We start from the raw sequence: 22,932 nt of genomic DNA on the forward strand, positions 1-22,932 counted from the left end.
AGAAAACTCCCTGACACATTCTTATTTTAGAAAGGTTAGATATACCTGCATAATGAATGGAATTATTCTTAACTTCATTGAACTTTTTGTCCATATGTGATCTGAAATACATGTGTTACTCATAAGTGTGTGTGTGTATGATAAAGATATGCATTCTCAAAAAAGTCTCCTTCCCTTCCTCAAATTATTCTTCCCAATGATCCTTTGAGTTTCTTATAGATCTCAATAACCTTATTGTAGGTGGCAAGTTTAAATGTGCCATATTAATAACTTGTTATCCAAGACAAATTAAGTCCTTATGTGTCAAAAGCACTCCACTGGATTATCTACAAGACAAGTATTTATTGAGTAAATGTTCAGTCCAATTTCATTTTAATGTGGCTGACTGTATGTTTCAGCCTCTTAGGCAGAGATAAAAACACTCAGACCTATAACTGTGTTGCAACATTACACCTAACTTGTCTATTTCTATTATTGTCTCCTAACTTAGAATATGGAAAGAAGGCTTTTTTTTTGGGGGGGGGGTTGTTGTTGTTCTGAAGAGCAGGGAGAGAGATAGAAAAACGGCTGGCATTCAGCCTAAAGAGAAATCATTGAAACAAATTAATCCTATGCCGTTTAAATTGACATGGTAATCCATCATCAGAGAAGGCAAACTCTGAAAGCAATCTAGAATCTGCCCTGCTCTTTCACTGGCCCTGGAGGCACAAAGACAGATAGTAAAAGGGGGGGGGGGTCATAAAAGTTAGGAATGACTTAGAAAATAATAAAATTGATTATATCAGCTCTCACTGTCCAGCCTCTGAAAATCTCCTTTGGAAAGGGGAGGTTAACTTTCAACAGTTGCTTTCAAAGTTTGCTTCTAAGTGGTAGGTCATCTGCAGTGGAGTTCGACAGTTTGCCTCCTTCTCAAGGCTGCCAGGTTGCTGACTAGTGTAACCGCAGCCTGCCGCATTTAAAAAGTAGACCAACTAGGAGCTCTGGCAGGACCCACACTTACACAGAAACTTTCCCTACAGTGGTAAGGGGATTCTTATGTGGGATTTAGGATTGGGATTTGTTTTTGTGTTTTGTTATTGTTGGTTTTTGGTGGGGAGGAATGGGAGGGAATCTTTTTCTTCTTTTTTTTTTTCTCCTATAATCATCTTGTTTTACACTCAATGAAAATGCATGTTATTGTAATTTTTAAAGTATAACTTTCATAACATCTTTAAAAACGGAGGCAAGCCACCATGCCCTGTCTCTTATTTGTGCCTTTTATTTTGGAGGCTGATTTTTCTAATCATCCTTCACTTCAAAAAGCCTGTGATGATGATATGTTGTTAAACCTTGTTCAAAATTCATAAATTATATATAAAACTGAAGTGTCACATCCTGGTTGATAGTTAAGATGAAAAAAAAACCCTTACTAAGAGCTCCATTGTAAAAACAATGTGCCTGTATTTTCAACACACAGAATCGTAAGTTGTTTTTTTCTTTCTCTTTAGTGTATCTATGTAATGTTTTTATTTTTGTTTTTGTTTTGGGGGGGCAGGAGGGTTGCAGAAACTTGCCTCCTCATTATTGCCTAGACATATAAACTTGAACACAGAAATGAATACTATTTTTAATAATGCATTAAGCTATAAAAGCAAGACAATTTGAAGATTCTGTTTTTTAATCTCAAAATCTACTCTGTTAACAATAGACAGTGTGTGAAGACAAAAACCCAGATACCTTAGTGCCAAAGGCAAGAGGAACACGAATATAAACCATACCCCACAGCTGCCCTATTTAAATTTATCTAGGATAGGGTTTCTTCCAGTTTATTAAGAAAACTTTGTATGTTCCTGAAACTTCAAAGTAAACATCACACCTCTTTTCTATGATCAGAATTTCTATTCACTGGTTTTTAAAAGAGGGTGAATAATTCTTGCATATTGACTAATGCTTTTTAAAGCACGTAAGCACAAAAGACAAATTAAATGCATTTCCAGGGTAAATAGGAAGAGAGTTAAAGGCTCTTATATAAAATATTCATCCACAGCCATGCCAGTAACAATGTTAAGAGTTATTAGCAAAGAAGAAGGAGGTTTGGATGTTTGTGTGTTTGTTTTAAATAGAACCTAGGAAATTTAAATAGTAGTTCTTCAACTGAACATTGAATTGCACTTTCTGAAAAAGATCTGATGCCTTTGATTTTGTTTTCTATTTAGAAACAATGTAGGCTTTAGCAAAATAGTGTATGATTTTAAAAGCCATTAAATCAACCAATATCATATGAAAAGAATCAATGAGTAAATAAGCATTAAATCTTGGAGACTGAAAAAAAATTACTGTTTAGCCACCCTTCCACACCCCCCATGCCCCTTACATCTGACCATGCTCTAACTTCCTTCTAATTGTATGGTAATATAGCAACAAAGTATATGCAAAATAAAAATCTGCATCAGAACTTGTGGAGTCAATAAATAAGCTATCAACATACATTCTGCAAAGAAATAGGGTTGCCTAATTTTTTAACTTCCCCGACATATGATATGATGTGGTCCTGTCAAGAAATACCCAATGTGACATATTTCACTGAAGCCAACATTCCCTTCCTTTTATGTTTTCACTTTTGCTTTAAACTGTTTCAAGTGATATCATCTAAATCAATTTACCTCAGTCAAGCACTTCGTAATCTCTTTGATAAGGCTGATTAATTTATTATAAATTATAATGGACAGATGGGAAAAGTACCTTTCTCTATCCCATATTCAAAATAAAAGGACCAGTTTACGTTTTATTTAAATGTTATACTTTGTAAACTCTCAAGATGAAACTTCCTATGCTCAAGGAGCTGAATATCATGTTATAAACATCCTCCTCTTAATTTTGAACAGAAGTCCTTTATTTTTAATGTGTACCTTCAACATTTCAAGAAATCAGCCTCTGAAGAGGAAAAATACAGTTGGTAAATTAATTAATTAATTATGTTTTCTAAACTCACACATAGTGTTTTTCTATTATGGCAGTGTGTCTGTCTTTGTTCATCTACTTCTTTAATTATATGCTTTATGTTGAAACTTTTCTTTCAGCCTTCTAAAAACCAGTAGAATGAAAATTAATCCTTAAATTATTTCCCTCCTTCCAAAATGCACCTTGAGTTTGTGGCTAAAGGAACTTAAATCAGATAACCCCCCTTTGTTGTTCTGTTTGTATTTTATTTAAGTACACTGATGCAGCTAATCAACAATATTAATTTATCTGGATATCTGCCTTACTAACACTTTCGCATTCAAGTGACTGGCACTTGATGCCATTTGATTAATGCTTTTTTTTGACATACCAAAAATGAACTGTCATTTTAAAGATTTCATTACCAGGCTCTTGCAAAAAAGGGGAAAAATACAGAATGAGATGATCTTTCCTCACTCTGTCCACTTCTAAATAAGAGCTGATGTCCACATGGCTTTAGATGTCTTTAGAACTTTCTCATCAGGAATTGCCTTGCACTGTAAAATTAAAAGCATGTGTATAGCCCACATGAGACTTGGTTACATGGGCAACAAGCCTATCTGTATCTAGAACCTACTCTCTTTTAATTCTTCAGTTCATTGAAAAGTAAAATAGAAGATCATGTTGTTGAATTTTTAAATATATATTAGGCAAAAGATGCTCACCTTTTGTTTAAATGCCCTGCCAAAGCTGCCAAACTGAAAATTGACATTTTTACTTTGAAGTGTCTTTTTATGATTCTGCACTGCACAATAGCTTTACCATTACTAACTTGCTTCAGCTTGTATTTCAACAATAGTGATTCCAAGGAGCTCATTCAAGACTCTTTTTTGCACTGCTTTCTGAAGCCAGACCCCTGCATGTACACATGAGTGACAGCCTCTATCTAGTGCTTGAGTATATGAACCTTTAATCCATCATAGAACTTCTAACACCATAAGAATATATACACACCCATGCGCATACACCTTCATGCACATAACTATTATATAACTACCCATTAAAATGCCACCAGGTTTAAAGCCAGCAGAATGAATATTTTCCTAATCTCATCCAGATTTTATGGCTATAATTTGGCTACTGGCAAGATTCTAAATTAGCTTTTACTTAAATGAAAAAGGTAAAATATGTAGTAGATTTGGGGGTTTTGAAACCCCCTCCCACTATAATCTCCTGTTGTAGACATGTTAGAAATATTGTTTTAAGTGAGCTGGGTGGTCAGTTAAATGGAAGAAAATATTTCACTACATTATGTTTTCCTATTCCCTAAAGTCCACCTCCATGGAGTGAGCTTCCTTGATGGATGACACTGTTGTCTCCCTGAATGGAAACCTGCTTTCCTAGGAAGGATGGGGGTGGGGGAGACCAGGGAAGGGCAGGGAGCTCTAAATCCCTGCAACTAGAGTGATTTTTCCTTCCCCGCCCTCCCCTCCCTCCTGTCCTTCCTCCCTGCCTTCCTACCTTCCTCTCTTCTTCCTTTCCTTCCCCTTTCTTGCTTCCTTCTTTGCTACAGCCCCTCTGGTATATTAGTGTAGTTAACCTTCGCTCTGGCCAAGACCAAGAAGGGCTAATGGAGACCCGGTTCCTGACAGCCTCAGGTCAGCGATACTCTAGAGCTGCCATCCCAGGAATTAGAGGATTATCAAGGAAGGGATTTGAGGCACCAATCACCTCACACCTGAACACATCGTTCCCATCCATTAAGATTCATAATAATAATCATAATAATAATCCCTTCTGAAAAAACGGTTAATTGGATCTGAAGTTATATTTTCTGTTGCATTGAGGGACCAAGCAGGGCAACCTGAACTGAATTCCTCAAGCTGCCAAGAAAATCGAGCAATCTGGCGGGTGGGGGGAGGAGGAGGGATAAACAAACAAACAAACAAATAATCTATCAGCTTCTTCAGAAAGAGCAGATTTTTAAGAAGAGGTCAGGTGCTGGAAAAGGAAGAAGAAACGAAAGACATTCTCCCCTTTCCTCACCTTCCGCCCCTCCTTTTCCCCCCAAAATTAGTGTCCTCTTGATTATTTGCAGATGTGTCGAACCTCGAGGTTTGTTCACAGGAGCCAGCGAGACTCCCGCTTCTAGAAGTGAAAAGCCATTTTCACGCCAGGACTTTGCTGCTTGAGTTTGGGGAGAAGGTCTCCTCTCCCTCCCAGCAACCACCCCCCCGCCAAAGTCTTGCTAACTTCATCGAGCCCTGGAAGACTTAGCCCCTCTGCCACTTGAGGCTCTTGCACCTAGCCTTGGGGGCCACACACCGATTTCCATCGCTGGAGCTTGGCTTGATTCCCCCCAAAGCTAATTTCCCGCCCTGGAGAGCACGGAGACGCGCTGGGGGCTCCGCTGGGGTATGTCACCCTGCCCCTGCCTTCCTCGTCGGCCTCAGTCTTCCTCCCACCTGCACAGGAGCCCCGAACCTGCCATCCACTAGCCCTGTGGTCCGCAGCGGGTTCCGCCACCCGGCGGCCGCCCTAGACACTGGGTGGGTGGGAGGGAGAGGCAGCCAGCGGGGCTGGGCCGCTGCGTCCTCTTTGGGAACATCAAAGGAGAAAAGGGACAGAGATAAATCAAGGAGAAAGTTCGGAAATGCTGCGGGTCGCGGCTGGGGCGGAAAAATGCAACCCGTTTGGGTCACACCTTTACTCCAGGAGGCTGCCTGGAGTGACCGCACTGTGGGGGGACCTGCCACCGTCCCCGCGCCGGGCCTGCGTTCCACTCCGGTGGCCACCTGACCACTGTTCCTCGTAAGCGTGGAGCCCGTGGCTCCCAAGCCCTTGGCTCCGTGGCGGCCTGCGCAACCCTTCCCCGGCGGCGGCCGGGAGAAGCCAAGCCGGGCCGCGGCGGACTCCCTGCGGATTGCCGCGCCCTTGCGTCTCCCGTCGAGTAGGGAGACGCGGAGGCCTGCGCCCGGGAGCTCCCTGGCGGTGGTCCGGCCGCCCCCCTCGAGGGCTGCTCCCCCTTCTCAGCCTCGCCAAATCCTTGAAAGCCTGGGCCCCCTTCGTCACCCCGGGGGCTTCTAATCACTCCGTATCGATTTCCCTAACTCTTTTCATCCCGTTGAAGACACATCTTAAAACACTCCAGCCCGGAGTGTGCTCTGGGCTTTATCCACACTAATAAAATGATTTACCCTTCTCTCTGCGCTCTCCTCACAGAAGAAAATCGTTCGAGCCCCGGCTACTTGTGTGTGATCAGTAAATATTTAGTGCGGTGACATCCTCAGCTAGGCTTCAGATCGATTCGGGGACCACCGGGAGGTGCGCACGGTCCGGGCGGGGCCGCGCCGAGCCTGCCGAGAGGGCTCCTCCCGCCCTCGCCGCCGGCCGCTGATTTACGGCGTCGGCAACCAGCAAAAGGGGGCGAAAGCGCGCCGGGAAAATTGGCTTTTCAACCTTTTTACTTTTGACATTCAGCCACCTCCCCAGGCTCTAATTCTCGCCTCTTCTCCTTCCCACCCCCCTCCGCCCCCGGCCAAGGGCGCCCTGTGCGCCCCGCGCGCCCTTCCTGCGGCAGCGCGCTGCGCTCGCGCCCCCGCGGCCCGGGGACCATCTATCACAGACCTGCGCCGCGACGCGGGGAGGCCCAGGCCCCTGCTCTGGGGGTCTTCGCCTTCGGGGCGAGGTGCACTCTGTCCGCCCACACCTCAGAGGGCGGAGAGAGGGTGGAGAGGCCCACATCTCTATTCGCCGAACAAGGAGCCACTCTCGCTACCTTTTCTCTGACCCTCGGTCATTCCCCTATTTCTGAGGCTGGTCCTCGACGCCCCTTGGGCCGGAGGGCGTCGGGTGGGAACTTTACTTTCCTCGCAGAGAAGCTCCCGTTTCCTTAGAAGCGAAAAAGCGTTGGGCGTGGATGTGTTGGAACGGGGCCTCCTGCCCTGACCTTGGGTGCCAGAGGGTTGCGGGCCCCACAGGGGCAAAGTCCACGTCACCCCAGGCCCTCCTAGCCTCCCCTGGGAGCGCACACTCACGGCAAGGCCGCGCCCTGGACCTGGACCCCAGGCAGTGGGCCCGACCCGGACTCGCCTCTCCTTCGGGACCCGCCACCTCGGACGACTACGTTGTCCGAGTGGGGAGATGTAAGGGCTACTAAGCCTCTGGGTTTCCAGCGCTCTTCCGCCCGGGGGGGGGGGGGCGGGGGCGGCGGCTGAGACCTGAAAGACTTCAACACTGTTGCCCACCTGTTAGCGGGCCTGCTGTCTTCTCACCTGGGGCCCTGGACTCTGCAGTTCCCTCGGGCCCAGGGAGGAAGGTGAGCGACCTTGCTGGGTCCGCGCACCCCTCCCCAAAGCTAGCGCCCTCTCCTTTGTCCTACTCCCGATTTTGTAAACTGCCTTATCTGCAGACTATATCTTTATACTAATGCATACTTAATTGGTCCGTCTTGACTGTCCATATAAAACAATTTAATTAGGGTGCTTTCTTGCTTTGGAGAGCAAAGAAAAAAAATCTGCCCAGTGCTTATTGTATTTAGCACCAATACAGGCAGAAAATGTAGCACAAGTTTTTGGTTGAAAGAGCACCTCTGTGCCCATTGAAGGGCGTTGATCCGAAAAGACAGAAAGGACAAGTAAAATCGATTTGAAGCGACCCTCTCTGTCCCTTTCACACCATTCAGAAACTCCATTCCTTCTAAGACAAAGACCAGCGCCTTGGGAATTCTCAGGGAAAGAGAGGACTCCAGTCCCACAAGCCTAGGGCACTTTTTAAAAAATCCTCAATATTGCACTTAAAACCGGCTCTCGGTTTTCTGTGCCCACCGCGTGTGGGTTTCACAGACACCCCCTCTGAAGCCTCAGGCAGTATGGCTGACAACACCCCCACCTCTCTGCGCCTTCAGCCTTCTGGCCAGGCCAGACAAGCCTTTTAGGGTTAGTACAGCCCTCACCTTTGACCTCCAAGATCGGAGTGACTGCCACGCTGCAGAGTGCAGAGTTACAACTCAGGCCAAAGTTAAAACAAGACCAAAACAACAACAACAACAACACTTCTCTACTCCCAACCCAGGGAAACCGGTTCTGGTTCCGCCGCCTGAGCCACCTTACCCAATAACCCCCTCCACCTCAACTTTTTTTTTTTTTTCTGCTTCTGCTGCTGCTGCTGCTGCTGCTTCTTCTTCTTCTTCTTCTTCTTCTTCTTCTTCTTCTTCTTCTTCTTTTCTTGCAATGAACTGCCCTAGCCACCTCTGAAGGAAGGAACTTAAGTTGTCAGGGCAGCATCGCTGGGTTGCGGTGAGTTGTCCTCCATAAGGAACCCGAATGCCAGGTTATCCGACAGGCGCCCAGGCTGGGGAAGGCTGTCATCGATCAGACCTGGCAGGGAAGGGAGGGGGGAGAAGAGGAGAGAGGAGGGCAGGGGAGGGGAGAGGCTGGGCAGTGATCACCTTCACCTGCCCTGAGCCCAGCCCCCCTGTTGAACTATCCCTCGACCTCCTGCCGGGGTTAAAGGGGGCGGGGGCGGAAGGGAGGGGGCACCCCACCCCAGTTACACAAGTGGCCTCCTTCTATAAGAGAATGAGTTCACCACCTCCCCAGAGAAGCTTCACCATCCATCCACTCAATATAACTGATGAGACAAACCACAAGGAAAAACTTCTGTAGCCCATATTTATGGTATTAATGAATAGTTAAAAAAAGATTTACACTTCTTATGATCAATATTCTGAGTTATTTCCCTCAAAGTATATAATTACAGTGTCTTCAGAGTTTTCATCATTGTTTGAGGTGGCAAAACCATTTGTAATTTTCATTAGCCAGTAAACATGTAATTAACATTCAGCACTGTGTTTAACTTAATTCCTGTTTAAGACAAGGACAAGAAGCAGCCGAAGAGCGTTCGTTCCATTTGTCAAGTCTGACATACATCTTACCATAACAGTTTCCTAAAATAAAAGATCCGTGTTTCCCCATTATTCTTCTCTTAAAACAAAACAAAAAAATCCATTAGTTAAAACTGTGTTAAAACTGCAAGAGGCAACATAGTTTATTCTCAATTTTGTCTAGTTACTGTATTCCTGCTTCCTTTTTTCATTTGGGAGGGTGGGTGAAGGGAGGGGGTTAATTAAGCATTCATTATTTGAAGACTTGAAATTGGGAACCCCTCCCCCCAAAAGAAATAGGTTTCTTCCTCAGGAAAGTTCTAGAATGGGAACTGGAAAGGGGGGGCATCTGCAGGGGACAGGGAAAAATCACTTGGGGGGACACAAGTTAAAAGTAGAAAAATGAGGATTCCAACGGATTCCTAGAAAAAATGTTGCCCTCCTGTTTCAAGTTCTATCTTTGATCCAGGGTGAGGGGAGCCTGTCTGCCAGTCTGCTAGGCTGCTGCTTTTTCCCCCCTCCTCTCCCACCTCTGTTTTTTTCCAACTTGCTTTAGGATTAGCCTCCATCCCTCTCGACCCCAAACAGTGGAATTTGGCTGTGCCTCGGGTCGTCTTGCTTTGCAATATCGCCTATAGTTGTTGGCGGTTTTCTGCTGAGGCTGAGCCGTTTGCTCCAGCCTCCGACTAAACTCATTAAGTTGGGAGATTTTTTTCAATTGGACGGGTGTTTTTAAAGTCTCGTCTTTCCAGCCCCAAACAAGGTGTAACAACGCACTCTTCCTTCTAAGGAATGAGATGAGAGACAAGGATCACTCCAGACATCTCCTACCTACGGTTTGGGGTTTTTTTTCTTAAAGGCGAGGCTTGCATTCCTCAGCAGCTATGTACAAAGCTCCCTGAAACCTCGTCTCTCTAAAGTTAGTGTGCAGGGTTTTCCAAGGCTGAGAACGCCTAATACATGGGGAAGCACTTCCTTGAGGTGGAAGATCTCTCCCTTCACCTTTCCTCTTTTTCCCTGAAGGCTAGTGCCTACTTTTTATCAGTTTGCACAATCGCTTAGATAAACACCGAGGAGGAGATTCTCTTTAATTATCAAAGACACATCTTTTCAGGGGGCCAACAAAGCGTTTATTTCACCCGCCAAACTAAAGGAGAGTTATTCCAGTTTAGAAGGAAGATGCAAGCGGTTTGGGACCTTGAACAAGGCAAATATGGTTTTGGTATGTTTACTTACAGTATTTTTTCTCTCTCTCTCTCCTTTCTCACTTTTTTCCTTGTGCTGTGTGGGGCTGGGGATGACTTGGGGCTTTTCAAAATATCGGTTTGCTAACGTGTATGAAATGCCTAGGACTGTGGTTTCAGAGGTTTGGGGAGGGGGGCAGTCAATTCAATGCATTGCCATATTTTATTACATGTGTGTGATAGGAGAGGTGGTGGAGGGGGGAAGAGGGGGAAAATACAATTGCAAAGCTGCCAAAATATGATTAAACCGAAGCGTAAAGACTGCGGTGCCTCCCCATCTCCTCGTCCTGTCTCCTCAAACTCATTTCCTTCGATAGAGCAAAACTAAAAGCCAGTCCTATAAGCGTGCTTTTTTTTTCCCCCAAGCAACAGACGACTCGGTTTTCTAGCAAAGGAGCTGCGAGGCTCGCACTAAGTATCAGAATTTACTGTTCGATTTGCCTCTGCGCTTCATTTTGCAACCTTGTGCAACTGACAGCCAGCCAGGCAGGGAGGGAGGAAAGCTCTGCCCGGCGCCCTCGGCCGCGGCTCGGGGAGGCGAGCGCTCGGTTAAAGCTAGGAGGAGAATCGCGACGAGAAGGGTACTCACCATCGGGCGGGGTGGTGGAGCTGGCGTGCGGATTTCAGGCAAACGTTTACCTTTTTGCTGTCTATTGCAACCGCGTCGGGCTGACTTAAGAAGCAATTCTGTGCTCTGTCCAGAACGTTCAAGGAACGGTTCCTCATTTTTAAAAAGCCAGCGAGAGAGACGACAGAGACAGAGAAAGAAAAAGAGAGGAGGGGGTGAGGGGGACGCACATAAACCCAGTTCAGGGGAAAAAAAAAAAAAAAAAAACCATCACCTCTCCGCCAGTGACTCGGGAAACGCAGAGGTGGCGAGATCCGAGTCCGGTCCAACCAAGCTAGAGCCAATTAATTTTAAATCCTGAAGAATTATTCAGATTAAAATGTACAGAAGTTTCATTCTCCTATGCCTACGTGAGCTCAAAGTCGTTTCCCTTTAAGAGCTCCTTTTCTTTTAAAGTTGAATTTTAGGCAGCGAGGACTCTTACACTAGGGGGCAGACAGATACTGTACTTGCTCCAATCTTAAGCAATTTTTTCCCTCCCAGCATATGCTCTGATTTAGCACTGTAAATTTTTCAGAGGACCCAACTCTGACAGCCCCTGGTGATTTTCAAAGTACCACAAGCCAGTGGTTAAAAATTGCATTGACTTGGAAGTTCAGAGGGACACAATGGAAGCCCCTTTCCCTATTCATGGAGCTCCAGTGTGGTGGAAGAGAAAAACACACACGGACTAGATTGAGGGAAAGGAGGAATTCAATGAATCCTGGTGGACAGAACTGGTTTCTACTGAGTTCAGAGTTAAACTCGGCATTTGCTGGGGTCTGTATTCATATTGTGATTTAATTTGTGGAGAATTACAGCCATCAGGCCACTTTCTGCAAGAAAATCATATTCCTGGGTGGGTTTACTTTTCTTTTTTCTTTTTTTTTCACCAGAGTAAAACAAATGTTTTTCCAACTTTCTCCAGCTAAATTAAAGCTTGCCATTCCTCTCATTAAAATAAATTTACATCTACAATAAAAGACTGGGCTGGATTTTTTTTTTTGAACAGTAACGACATATTGATATTTATCTGTTAGTCTTAAAGCTGTTTATTCAAGGGAAATGAGCATCTCTGAAGAAGACATTTTAAAATATTTCCCCTCTTTTTTTTTCTCAGTCTGCAGTCCTTTCTCTTCTTCTCTGCAGTAAAATTAACTATAATTGATAGGGTCATTTATTTATTTATTTGGATTTTTTGATAGCATCCCCATAACTGAATGAATCCTAAAATGCAGAGTGAAACACCTCTGACTTTCATGGCAGCCCTGTGGTCGTGTGCTTTAGCAGGCTTCAGTTCTGTAAGAAATTGGGAAATTCTTCATTTTAAAGCTGAGACCATCAGAGCGCACTTCAAATACTAAAAATCTCTAAGTGTACTGTGGAGGCTCTTCCTCCTCAAAAATTTCCCACTTCATGTCTGTAAAAGGTGATCTTGCTATGGAAGTGTCTGCACTCAAGAGGCGAGATTAAGATTTCCCTACAATCAATTATTCCCATCTTCTATGAAATTGAGATGGGTATGCCCATTAGATTTCCTATTTCAACACAGCCCCGCCACATCTCTGTTGAGTTTGCCCCTAGTCTACTGACATTTGTAGCATTAGGCAATCCCTTGAATCATAGGGGTTGAAAGGCAAGAAAAAAAAAAACAACCTTCTCTGAAATGATTTCTTTTCCATCCTTCTGTCCTCTTTAAGAGAAAGTTATATTGTGTCTCTAATCAACCTGAAATTCTCAGCCTGCCTTCTCTCTGTGGCAATCTCATTACACACCAGGTTTATGATAGTTCAGTGTCCACTATAGTTGGGTTGTGGGTTTTGTTTTGTTTTTTTTTTTTACAACTTTCAAATAATCCCAGCACCTGCAGCTTTAGTGAAATACGTGATTTCAGCGGAAAAGGGGTGAGGGCTAAGAAGCTTTCAGGAATGAAGTATAAGGGGGGGGTTTCCTCCTTCCCTAAAAACTAGCCCCTAGTCTGTCTACAACTTCACTTAGTACCTTCCTTGGATTCTGCCTGTGTAAAGGGTACTGAATGCAAAGTGCACACCAGCACAGGTCAATTATATGTTTAGTTTATGGGGTTTTTTTAATCTTTCATCTCGTCGATTTTTTTGAACTATCAAGGATGCTTTCCTGTGGTCATTAATTTACCCTTTATATGTGTCCATGTTTCCTGAAGCTTAGCGTGTTTTATGTCAAATATTTTAATTGTTCATAAACCTGGTTGGCTTACCAGTTTACGGCTTTTCTCGGTTCAAAAATGTGTATGATGGCGTCAGAATTTTGTTCCATAAATGTTGAATAATCACAACTCACTAACTTCTCATAATCAAACCGAAAGGTTACTGCGTTGAAATATAGTGTATTCTATGGGGGCAATTCTAGATGTTTGATGTTTAAAACCAAACACCCTGGAATTCAGAGACACATCCATGTTGATGATTTTAGCACATTGAGCAGAATGGCACAGGCTATGAAGTTGTTCTTATTGCAGTGAATCTCTTGAGATAGACTATGGCTTGTGTGTGGTTTTTGTGAGTTGTACTTGGTATTATTCCCAATTTGGAGCAGAATTTCTGGTTGTGTTTTAATGACTATATGGATGCTTAAAAGGAACTCGAGGAACAATGAAGTTCGTACTCAACTGGTCCATGACCTAGAAGCACAGTCACTGAAGTCTTTGTCTGTGTACATTGACAAATGTGCATCTGATACATGTGCGCTTACATGTGTGTACAGAGGGTATGCACAGGGGAGGTTGGCAGGCTGCTTCCGCTTGTCCATCAGCGGGCAGAACGGTCTATTCACCTCTCTCCACGATTGGGTGTGTGGCAGGACGTTGGCTTGTGAGTTAGCTATAACTAATGAGAGAGAATAAAGTTGAGGAAAATTGATTTTAATTGCGTCATGACAATGAGATGAAGTCTACTTGTGCTTCTCAGCATCCGAGAAGCTTTATTTGAGCAATTAAAATGTCAGGCCACATACCTGTGAAATGTTAACCCTACAAGGAAAAGATAGACGCTAAACGACTTTTTTTTCCCTCGAAAAGGGAAAAAAGAAATAAGCCACAAAACCAAGCAAGTGATCAGAGTTGATAAAGAGAAGGGTCTACCATCACCCGGATTTGACCAAATCTTTCGTTTGGTAAATGCCTCCAAGCTCGGTTCGCGGCACCTTCCTGCCCACCCCCCCACCCATTACCCCTCTGCAAAGAAACCGGGGAACTTTTCTCTTTCTCTGGCACTGTGGGCACAAAGATGCGCCTGGAGTCCCGGGTGGTGCGCGAGCGACGGATTTCGTGGCATCGCCAAGTTGCGGGAGGCGAAGTCCTCGACTTCATCCAAAGCCTCTCGCGGAGCCTTTAAGAGGCGTTGTGTGTGCGCGCCGCGCTCCTCTCCCCGCTGGGGCGGAAACCTCCGGTGCGGGGTGCGGAGAGCTCGGGGGCCGCGTGCCCGGGGCCGGCCCGGGCCCATCCCCCGCCTGGCGGTGGTGGCGGCGCGGCCGCCCCCTCCCCGCCCCCCTTGGCCCCCCGCGCCGCGGCCGCGACACCGCTCGCGCTAGGACCGGGCTGAGCCTGCGGCCGCCATGGCGGGGCCGCCGCGCTCCGGCCAATGACGACGAGGGGGCGGCGCGCGCGCGCCTGGCCAGGCCAACCCCGGCTGCTGCCTTATAAGGCGCGCCGTCACCATGGCAACGTGCGCTAAGTTGCAGCAGTCGTGTCAAAGTTCACTATATAGAGAGCTCAGTGAGCTGATCGCGGAGAAGCCACTTCTGCCAGCCCCGGCGCCTATAAATCGCATTCCCTCCCGCGCCCCCCTTTTTAGCATATTTGATCACTTTGATTCTCTGTTCTTTTCTCTCCGCGGTGTGTGTGTGCGTGCGCGCGTGTGTGTTTTCTTCTCCTCCTCCTCCTCTCCCCGAGTTGCCTCCTTTCTCCGGGTGCCGTGCTGCCTTTTTTCCTTCTTTCATTCTTTCTCTCCGTCTTTTTCTCCCCCCTCTGCGCACGAAGGATGTGCTTCTAGGTGGTGATCTGCCCTCCTCTCTCTCTTTTATCATTTCTCCCCCGCCGCCGGCGAGTTGACTCTTTCCCTATGTGTGTGAGGCGGCGGCGGCAGCAGCAGCAGCAGCGGCTCCGGCGGCGGCAGCAGCGGCAGCAGCGGCTTCAGCGGCGGCGGCGGCGCTAGACGCGGCGGCTCCGGGCCCGACCCGGCAGCTTCGGCGGCGGCGGCGGCGGCGGCTCCTGCGGCGGCGGCGGCCCGGGCGGCCCGCAGGGAGCGGCGAGCGGCCTCCATCCGGCGAAGGCGGGCGGCGGCGGCCGGAGCGAGCGAGGCGCGCGCCGGGCGCCCGTGGCAGGCGGCGGCGGCGGCGGCCCAGCGCCAGGACGACGCCGCGCAGCGCCCGACGCGGACCACTTTCATGCTGATTCCCCCGGACCCGGGCAGCGCTCCGGCCACTCCGCGGGCCGCCGGCCTCCGCCCCGGCCTGCCCGGCTCTCTGGGCGCGCCCGCGACCGGCGCCTCCGCTCTCCCAGTCCTCCTGATTTCGATGGCTTTCCTGAATGGCTGACTGTGGGCTGCCCTGGACTTGGCCCCCGGACAGTCGCCTCTCCTCCTCCTCCTCTTCCTCCTCCTCTTCCTCCTCCTACTCCAACTCCTCGGCACACCAGCTCTAAGAGCGAGAGAGTGAACGAGAGAGGGAGGGAGAGAGTGAGAGCGAGCGAGATCTTTGGAGAGATTTTTTTTTTTTTTTTTTTTGCCTCCTACTTCTGTCTTGAAGCCAGACAATCGACTTGCAGCTCTCCCTCCCCTCCCTCTCTCTCCACGTTCTGCTCCCACTCTCTCTCCCCTGGCCCCTTCCCCTCCCCTCCGGGCGGAAAGCCCCCCGAAACCAACAAAGCTGAGCCGAGGGAAACAAACAAAACAAACACACCGGGCCAGACAAGCAATCGACAAAACTTTGCAAAAGCAGAAACAAAAAAGGAAAAACTAATCAACCTCAACCAACCAGCCCCCGAGCCACCCGGGGCGCCCTCCCGCGCCCTCTCGCACCCTCGCACACACAAAAGGCGGCGCGCCGGAGCCCGAGACCCGGGAGCCGCCGCCGCCCGCAGCCAGGGGAGCAGGAAGTCCGGACGCGGCCCCCATAGATATGGCAATGGTAGTCAGCACGTGGCGCGACCCCCAGGACGAGGTGCCCGGCTCGCAGGGCAGCCAGGCCTCGCAGGCGCCGCCTGTGCCCGGCCCGCCGCCCGGCGCCCCGCACACGCCACAGACGCCGGGCCAAGGGGGCCCGGCCAGCACGCCGGCCCAGACGGCGGCCGGTGGCCAGGGCGGCCCCGGCGGCCCGGGCGGCGACAAGCAGCAGCAGCAGCAGCACATCGAGTGCGTGGTGTGCGGGGACAAGTCGAGCGGCAAGCACTACGGCCAGTTCACGTGCGAGGGCTGCAAGAGCTTCTTCAAGCGCAGCGTGCGGAGGAACCTGAGCTACACGTGCCGCGCCAACCGGAACTGTCCCATCGACCAGCACCACCGCAACCAGTGCCAGTACTGCCGCCTCAAAAAGTGCCTCAAAGTGGGCATGAGACGGGAAGGTATCGGCCTCTCATTTCTCCCCCCTCCCCCCTCGCCTGGGGTCCCGGGGCCCTGGGTGCGTTTGGCTAGCCTGCTCTGGGTAAGGACGCAGAAGCCCCAAGCTCTTCTCTTCGTGTTGCAGCTGAAAGGGGTTTTATACTAGAATCAAGTTCTGCACTGGAACCCAGACCCCCAAATCCGCATGCTTTGGCCGACTGATTTCTTCCTCTACTTTCTCTTCGGGCTGTTTCATTTTCTTTGCATTGATTGCGAGTTCATTCGAGTTCGCCTTTCTGCGAGGGATGGGGTGTTGTCTGTTGTTTTAAAGCCTGGTTTACTTCTTTGCCTTTCCTCTCGATTTCTCTCTCTCTCTCTCTCTCCCTTGTTTTTCTTGCATGTTCAACATATGTCCCTCCTCCCCACCCCTCTCCCCAGCCCCCACCTTCTCAAAAAAAAAAAAAACCAACCTGAGATTGTACTTTTGTACAGGAGGTTCAAATTACAAATGGCAATTTTATGCACTTCGCCGTATTAACGCTGCTGCCCGGGCAGCGCTCATGTGACCCTCCGTGGATTAACATTCTGCTAAAAAAAAAAAAAAATACCTCTGTTTTCTTTTTTCCTTTCACTTTTGAAAGGAGGAGAGCGCGATAGGGAGCAGGGAAGGGTGGGCGAGGGGCCCTCAGCGGCTGCTTTCGCTCTGCGCGAGTTGGGTCTTTGTGATATAAAATTCGCCGAGCGCCGCGAGCCGTGCTCGGCCAATGGCGCGCTCGGCGCCGGGCGCGGGCTCCGGGCTAGGGCGAGCGAACGCCGGGCTTTCTTTGTGTTTCTGCGAGAGCGACTCTCCCGGTCCGGCGTCAGATAACAGCCTGAGCCCGAGCTTCGCCAGCTTTCCCCAGCCCTCTCGGGCCCTCCCCGGGCTGCGCCGGCGCCGGCCGCCTGCTCCCCCGCCTCTCCCCGGCTTCCTCTCGCCTCGGCCGGCCTCTCTCTCCGCCCTCTCTCTCCGTCTCTCTTTCTTCGCGCACACTGATTAGGCTGCCGCCAGACCTCGGCTTTCCGCTCGTCTCTCACCGGGGGGTTCCCCGCCGGGCTGGGGCTGGGTCTGCGGGGTTTGAGGGAGAATTGTTCCGGGGTAGCCGCAGGCCGTCTGGGGTGAACCCTTGTTTCTTTTGCAAAAGCGTCTCACCCTCCCCCCCCCAGGCTCGCCCCTCCCGCTCCCTCTCCTCCAATCAATAAGAAATATCAGCTGTTTAGCAGTAAAGAAGAATGATGCCCCCAGAATACTACATCCCGCCCACAGTGCCGGGGACCCCGAGGCAAAGTGGTCAATTCTGGGTCCTCGGCGGCCCAGCCCCGAGCGGGCCTCGGAGGCAAGTGTGCCGCTCAGGCCGCCAAAGCCTGCCTGGGTGGTGGCTTGAGGGGAGTGCTGCCGGGTTCCCGGCGACTTCCAGGTCTGTGGCCCTGGCGCGCCGGTGAGAGGGGCAGGCCTGCCCATTCCGGCGCGGCGCGGGGTCTGGGCCAGGTGGGGGTCGGGCTGGGGCAGACCCTGCCGGGGGAGCTGGGGAATGAAGCTGGTCATTAACTGCGGGGTGTCTCCTTTCCTCCCCGCAGCGGTGCAGAGGGGCAGGATGCCGCCCACCCAGCCAACCCACGGGCAGTTTGCGCTGACCAACGGGGACCCTCTCAACTGCCACTCGTACCTGTCCGGATATATTTCGCTGCTGCTGCGCGCCGAGCCCTATCCCACGTCGCGCTTCGGCAGCCAGTGCATGCAGCCCAACAACATCATGGGCATCGAGAACATTTGCGAACTGGCCGCGCGGATGCTCTTCAGCGCCGTCGAGTGGGCCCGGAACATCCCCTTCTTCCCTGACCTGCAGATCACCGACCAGGTGGCCCTGCTTCGCCTCACCTGGAGCGAGCTGTTCGTGCTGAATGCAGCACAGTGCTCCATGCCCCTCCACGTCGCCCCGCTCCTGGCCGCCGCCGGCCTACACGCCTCACCCATGTCCGCCGACCGAGTGGTCGCCTTTATGGACCACATACGGATCTTCCAAGAGCAAGTGGAGAAGCTCAAAGCGCTGCACGTCGACTCCGCCGAGTACAGCTGTCTCAAGGCCATAGTCCTGTTCACCTCAGGTAGGAAGGAGCCTTGCCCTCTCCTGCCCAAGGACTCCTAGCTCAGAGTTAGGACCCTCAGAACTTGGGAGTCCCCAGAGTGAGCCCAGCGTCCCCCTTGAAAGGCCAAACTGTTGAGTGCAAACTTGGAGTGGGAACTTTGTATAGGTGCTGGGCCTCGCCAGGCCCGTCCAGGGGACTAGAGAGGAAGGGTGGATTTCAGGAAAGTTGCTTCAGACACAGGCTCGAAAAATGGGCCATGGGAAAGCCTCTGGGGCCTGCCAGACTGGGATGCATGTTCCTGCTCCCTCCCTCAGCCCCGGCCTTCTGGGCGAGCTGAGCCTGTGCAGTCTCCCCTACCCCATGGCTCTCTCTCTGTCACCCTGGCTGAGCCTCCAGGAGATGCCTCTGAGCACTGGCGCTGTCCTGGCATCATCTCTTCAGGGGAAAGTTTGGCCCTGCAGGGGAAAAGTTTGTCTGCTAACCCAGTAGGAGTTGGAGCTCCAGGCAAATCCAACCTGAGGGCAGCAATTTTCTAAATCCTATTCTTATTAAAACAATGCAGATCTTAAAGGAGAGGAGGAAGAGTTGTCAGGAAGGGGCAAGAGGAAGAAAGGGTCATCATAACTGTCCAGAATGTCTGCAAGGGGTGGAAGACTCTGGCCTCCTGCTTCCTCTGCCCAGGCAAACACTTAAGGCAATTTTCAAACAACCTAAAGTATATGCCAACTTGGGCTGCGTATGAATGTTGCCAGAGATATAAAACCATCACTGACTGCATTATGAAATCTAATTAGTTTGTATATAGTTTAACCTGTGTGAGTAATAGATCTAATATTAATTAACTCTTGAGGCCAAACGATTTTTGAAGGTGTCTGGCTTTCCACTTTGGGCCACACCTGAGCCTTTTGGCTGCCTCCAGGCTGAGTTCAGCCTATCCCAAGTGGGTGGAAATCACCCCCTCCACACTCTTGGTCTAAGTTGTCAGCTGATCCCTTTGTCATGCCTGAGAGGGGAGAGGGGTTCCTAATTCAGAATAACAAACATTTGGATGTTGGTAGGGCTTGGAACCTAGAAACTGCAGTTTCCACAGCTTGTAATCCGGACACTAGGAGAGCTGAGTAGTTCCTGTGGCAGACAAAAAGATCCACAATCTCTTCCTTATTGTTTGAAGGAAATCTGGGGACCCCAGTCATTAGCTCAATCGATTGCAGGTTCTGAGTCCTTAACCCACTGTCTGTTATACGTTGCTGTTTTTCACACATAACCCCCCCCCAACAGCCACCCCAAATTCTGCCTTTGAAAGTCCTTAGGTAATCAATTAAAGGGCAGTGCCTGGGCAAGGAAGAGCTCTATGGAGAGAGGCTTGGATCTGGAGTATTTTTCTCAGGGGAACTGTCATAACTAGAACATTTGCCTGATGCAAGTGTACAGGCAGGATATTCCCCTACCCCACAGCCACCTTCACCCCCATCCCACAACCCTGCTACACCCAGCCCAACATCCCAGATGATGGGGGTATTGTTAATTTCTCGCTATCATTGTTAGCTCTTAGCCTTACCCTTGGTCTTTCAAGGAAAGAAATGCCTGATACTGTCGTAACAGTTTAATTTATTACTATTTGCAAAATGTAGAGGCCTATGTGGAGAATGCAAATCGCCTCACAAAGAGATAAAGGTCCCTCTTATCTGATTCATAGGGAGACACACAGTGTACCAATGCAGAGGGAGGGAGTCCTGTGCAAACAGATCTTTTAATTCCTGACCACAGACACCTATGCATTCTTTACATGCGGAGTCCTAGATACACACACGAGGAAATTGCATGTGTGTTCTGGTTCTTGGGTTGGAGGCAGTGGCAGCTGTTTTAAGGATTCACAATATGCATGTGTAGCCCCAGTCTTGTCTGGGGAACCCAAAAAGGTCAGGTCACAACCTGCACTGCCTTCACTGAGAAGCCTCTCTTTTCAAAGGCACTTATTGTATTTTTCCCATATCTGAGAAAGAGAAAAGTGTTTTCCTGAAGATAACAGGGAGGGGTTTCTTCTTGGAGGGACCTGGGTTTTTAAAAAATAAATAAATACATACATACATAAAGGGGGGTACGAGAAAAAGGGAGAGAGAAGAAAAGGGGGGAAAGAAACAGCGCAAATGAACAGAGAGATCACAGTTTGCATGGCTGCCCTTCAATAGGGCTGTACTGACAAGATCAGTTTTAAAGGGCCACTTAAATCAGTTTCAAAGACTGGAGAAAAATGAGTCGCCCTCTTTGGGGAGAATCTGAGGCTAGGTCATGGACGCCATTACTAGAGGCTGGGCCAGGTTGTTGCCCTCCCCCCCCCCATATAATTATAAGCCAAACTATTATTTACAGAGGAGGAGGGGGAGGAGCCCTGGCAGTTTTGGTTTCATCTGTTTGTCTGTCTGTTTACTGACTTGAGCCAGATTTCATCCAATGCACTTGGCTTGGGCCTCCCAGTGCCCAAGTCTGAGGACTGGGACAGTGAAAACCTGCAGTGCTCAGAGCTGTGTTTGACTTTAAGCAAATACGCCAGGATCGTCTCATGCTCTCCTTCCCCCCCACTCCGTCCCCGCCCCCCAGCCAGCTCCCCTCCGCCCAAGTTTTCAGTACAGAGAGGCATTTGCTTCAACTCCGGTTGGGGCAGTTTGACAGAGCCCTGTACACACACCTCATGTGACCCATTTCAAACCTCTTAATCTGATGACTGAATTCTTCTTCTTTTCCTTCTTCTTCTTCTTCTTTTTCTTCTTCTTCTTCTTTTTTTTTTTTAACTTTCTTCCAGATGCCTGTGGTCTCTCTGATGTAGCCCATGTGGAAAGCTTGCAGGAAAAGTCCCAGTGTGCTTTGGAAGAATACGTTAGGAGCCAGTACCCCAACCAACCAACGCGATTCGGAAAGCTTTTGCTTCGCCTCCCTTCCCTCCGCACGGTCTCCTCCTCAGTCATAGAGCAATTGTTTTTCGTCCGTTTGGTAGGTAAAACCCCCATCGAAACCCTCATCCGGGATATGTTACTGTCCGGCAGCAGTTTTAACTGGCCGTATATGGCAATTCAATAAATAATAAATCAAAATAAGAAGGGGGAGTGAAACAGAGAGAAAGAAAAGGCAAAAGACTGGTTTGTTTGCTTAAATTCCTTCTGTTAAGAAAGGATATAAAAGGATGTTACAAGTTTGCTAAAAGAAGAGAGGGGAAGAATTTAATGGACTGTGAATTTCAAAAAAAAAAGACTGTCAAATGAACTTTTACAGAATGCATTAAAAAAAAAAAACAAACTCCTGTGTCGGTCAGAACAACTTGCTACTTATCATTTTTGTATAAAAAGGAAATTAGTCTTTTTCTTTTTTTGGTAAAATTTTGAAAAATATTGCTAAAAGTGCATTTAAGGAGATTGGGAGAAAATTAGCAGAATGGAGAAAGTAAGTCTTTTTTTTTTTCCAAATTATTAATTGTCCTGTGTCTATGTACCTCTAGCTGTTCTTTTTTGTACTTTCCTGGTTCCAAACCAGTTTATTCTGTGGTTCTATAATAAGTTTTGATATAATCTTGGCTTCTTAAAAACTGTGTATCCTTAAAATATATGTTCTGCAAGAATTAAAACTGAGTCCATGAAAATATCATAGGAAGACATAAAACTTTAAAAGGCAACTCAAAGATGATGGAAACGCACTTACAAGTGGTGACCAAAAATTTTAGGTGAAGTTGAGCACTCTTAATTTGAAACTGGAGGAACCACATACAACACTTAACTTCCCCATCCCTGCCCTCCCCCCAAAAAAGACACCATGACAAACCTAGCTTTTTAAAAATATTTTAAGAAAGAGAATGAACTGTGGAATTTATTGGCAGCCAAGGAATGTGTCCAAGACACATGCTGAGGTTTTGAATAAAAAGTGAACTTTTGTAATTTGAATTGGGTCCCGCTTAGTTCTTGAATTGTTACGAAAATCCTATATCTGTTTGTATATTTGCAAACCCTTTGTATTATAATTGTTGATATTTTCCCTTTTTAAAAAAATACCATTGAAATCAGCATGACAAAATAACACTGTTGGCACTTATAGGTAACGTGATTGATTCAGTATCTTAGAGTTTACAGTTTGTGTTTTAAAAAAACTGAAGGTTTTTTTTTTAAGTGCAACATTTCTGTATACTGTAAAAGTTATAATAACTGAACTGTTTGGTCGAGTCTTTGTGTGTTATATTCCAAGGAAAATTGAAAGTATTCAGAAATTAAAATATTATTTGATATCTGAAATCTGCTTGGCTGTCCCCACTCACTGTCTTTCTCATCCAGAAGAGCCCCTGTGAGCTCTCGCTGAGCCGGGCCGGGGGTCCATTTGTTTACTCCCCTCAGTCAGTTTGTTCAAAGGTGGACTAGTGTATTTGCCTGTTTAATTTGGGTGTGTGTCGGGGGGGGGGGGGGGAGAAGCTGAAGTTAATGGTTTATCTATGGTTTAGGAAGTGCCATACTGATATAGTAAACCACCCCCATTCACCTTAATCCTCCTTTTAATTAAAAATGGATTTTCCAGGAAAAAAAAGGCCCTTATATTTGTCACACT

General features: G+C 48.2%; 1 protein-coding gene across 2 annotated transcripts; it reads left to right on the top strand.

The window, feature by feature from the left end:
• The first annotated feature begins 9,982 nt into the window (after positions 1-9,982).
• Positions 9,983-21,426, top strand: NR2F2 (nuclear receptor subfamily 2 group F member 2). Of its 2 annotated transcripts, none has more exons than XM_028089199.2 (3): positions 9,983-10,025; positions 17,842-18,369; positions 21,152-21,426. In XM_028089199.2, exons 1-3 carry the CDS (start codon positions 9,983-9,985, stop codon positions 21,424-21,426), a joined length of 846 nt encoding a protein of 281 aa, XP_027945000.1. The 2 variants fall into 2 exon arrangements, with proteins under 2 accessions (XP_027945000.1, XP_027944999.1); XM_028089198.2 differs by lacking the exon at positions 9,983-10,025 and adding an exon at positions 15,809-16,250.
• The last annotated feature ends 1,506 nt before the right edge of the window (positions 21,427-22,932 follow it).

Source organism: Eumetopias jubatus, unplaced genomic scaffold (genome assembly GCF_037043125.1).
Source record: "Eumetopias jubatus isolate StellerSeaLion01/CBP00866 unplaced genomic scaffold, mEumJub1_p1.0 scaffold_7, whole genome shotgun sequence".
NCBI lineage: Eukaryota > Metazoa > Chordata > Mammalia > Carnivora > Otariidae > Eumetopias > Eumetopias jubatus.

Coding starts and splice junctions, on each gene's coding strand:
- NR2F2 (XM_028089198.2), top strand. CDS start 15,809: ATGGCAATGGTAGTCAGCACGTGGCGCGACCCCCAGGACGAGGTGCCC. Junction 16,251..17,841: donor AGTGGGCATGAGACGGGAAG/GTATCGGCCTCT, acceptor TCCTCCCCGCAG/CGGTGCAGAGGGGCAGGATG. Junction 18,370..21,151: donor CATAGTCCTGTTCACCTCAG/GTAGGAAGGAGC, acceptor ACTTTCTTCCAG/ATGCCTGTGGTCTCTCTGAT.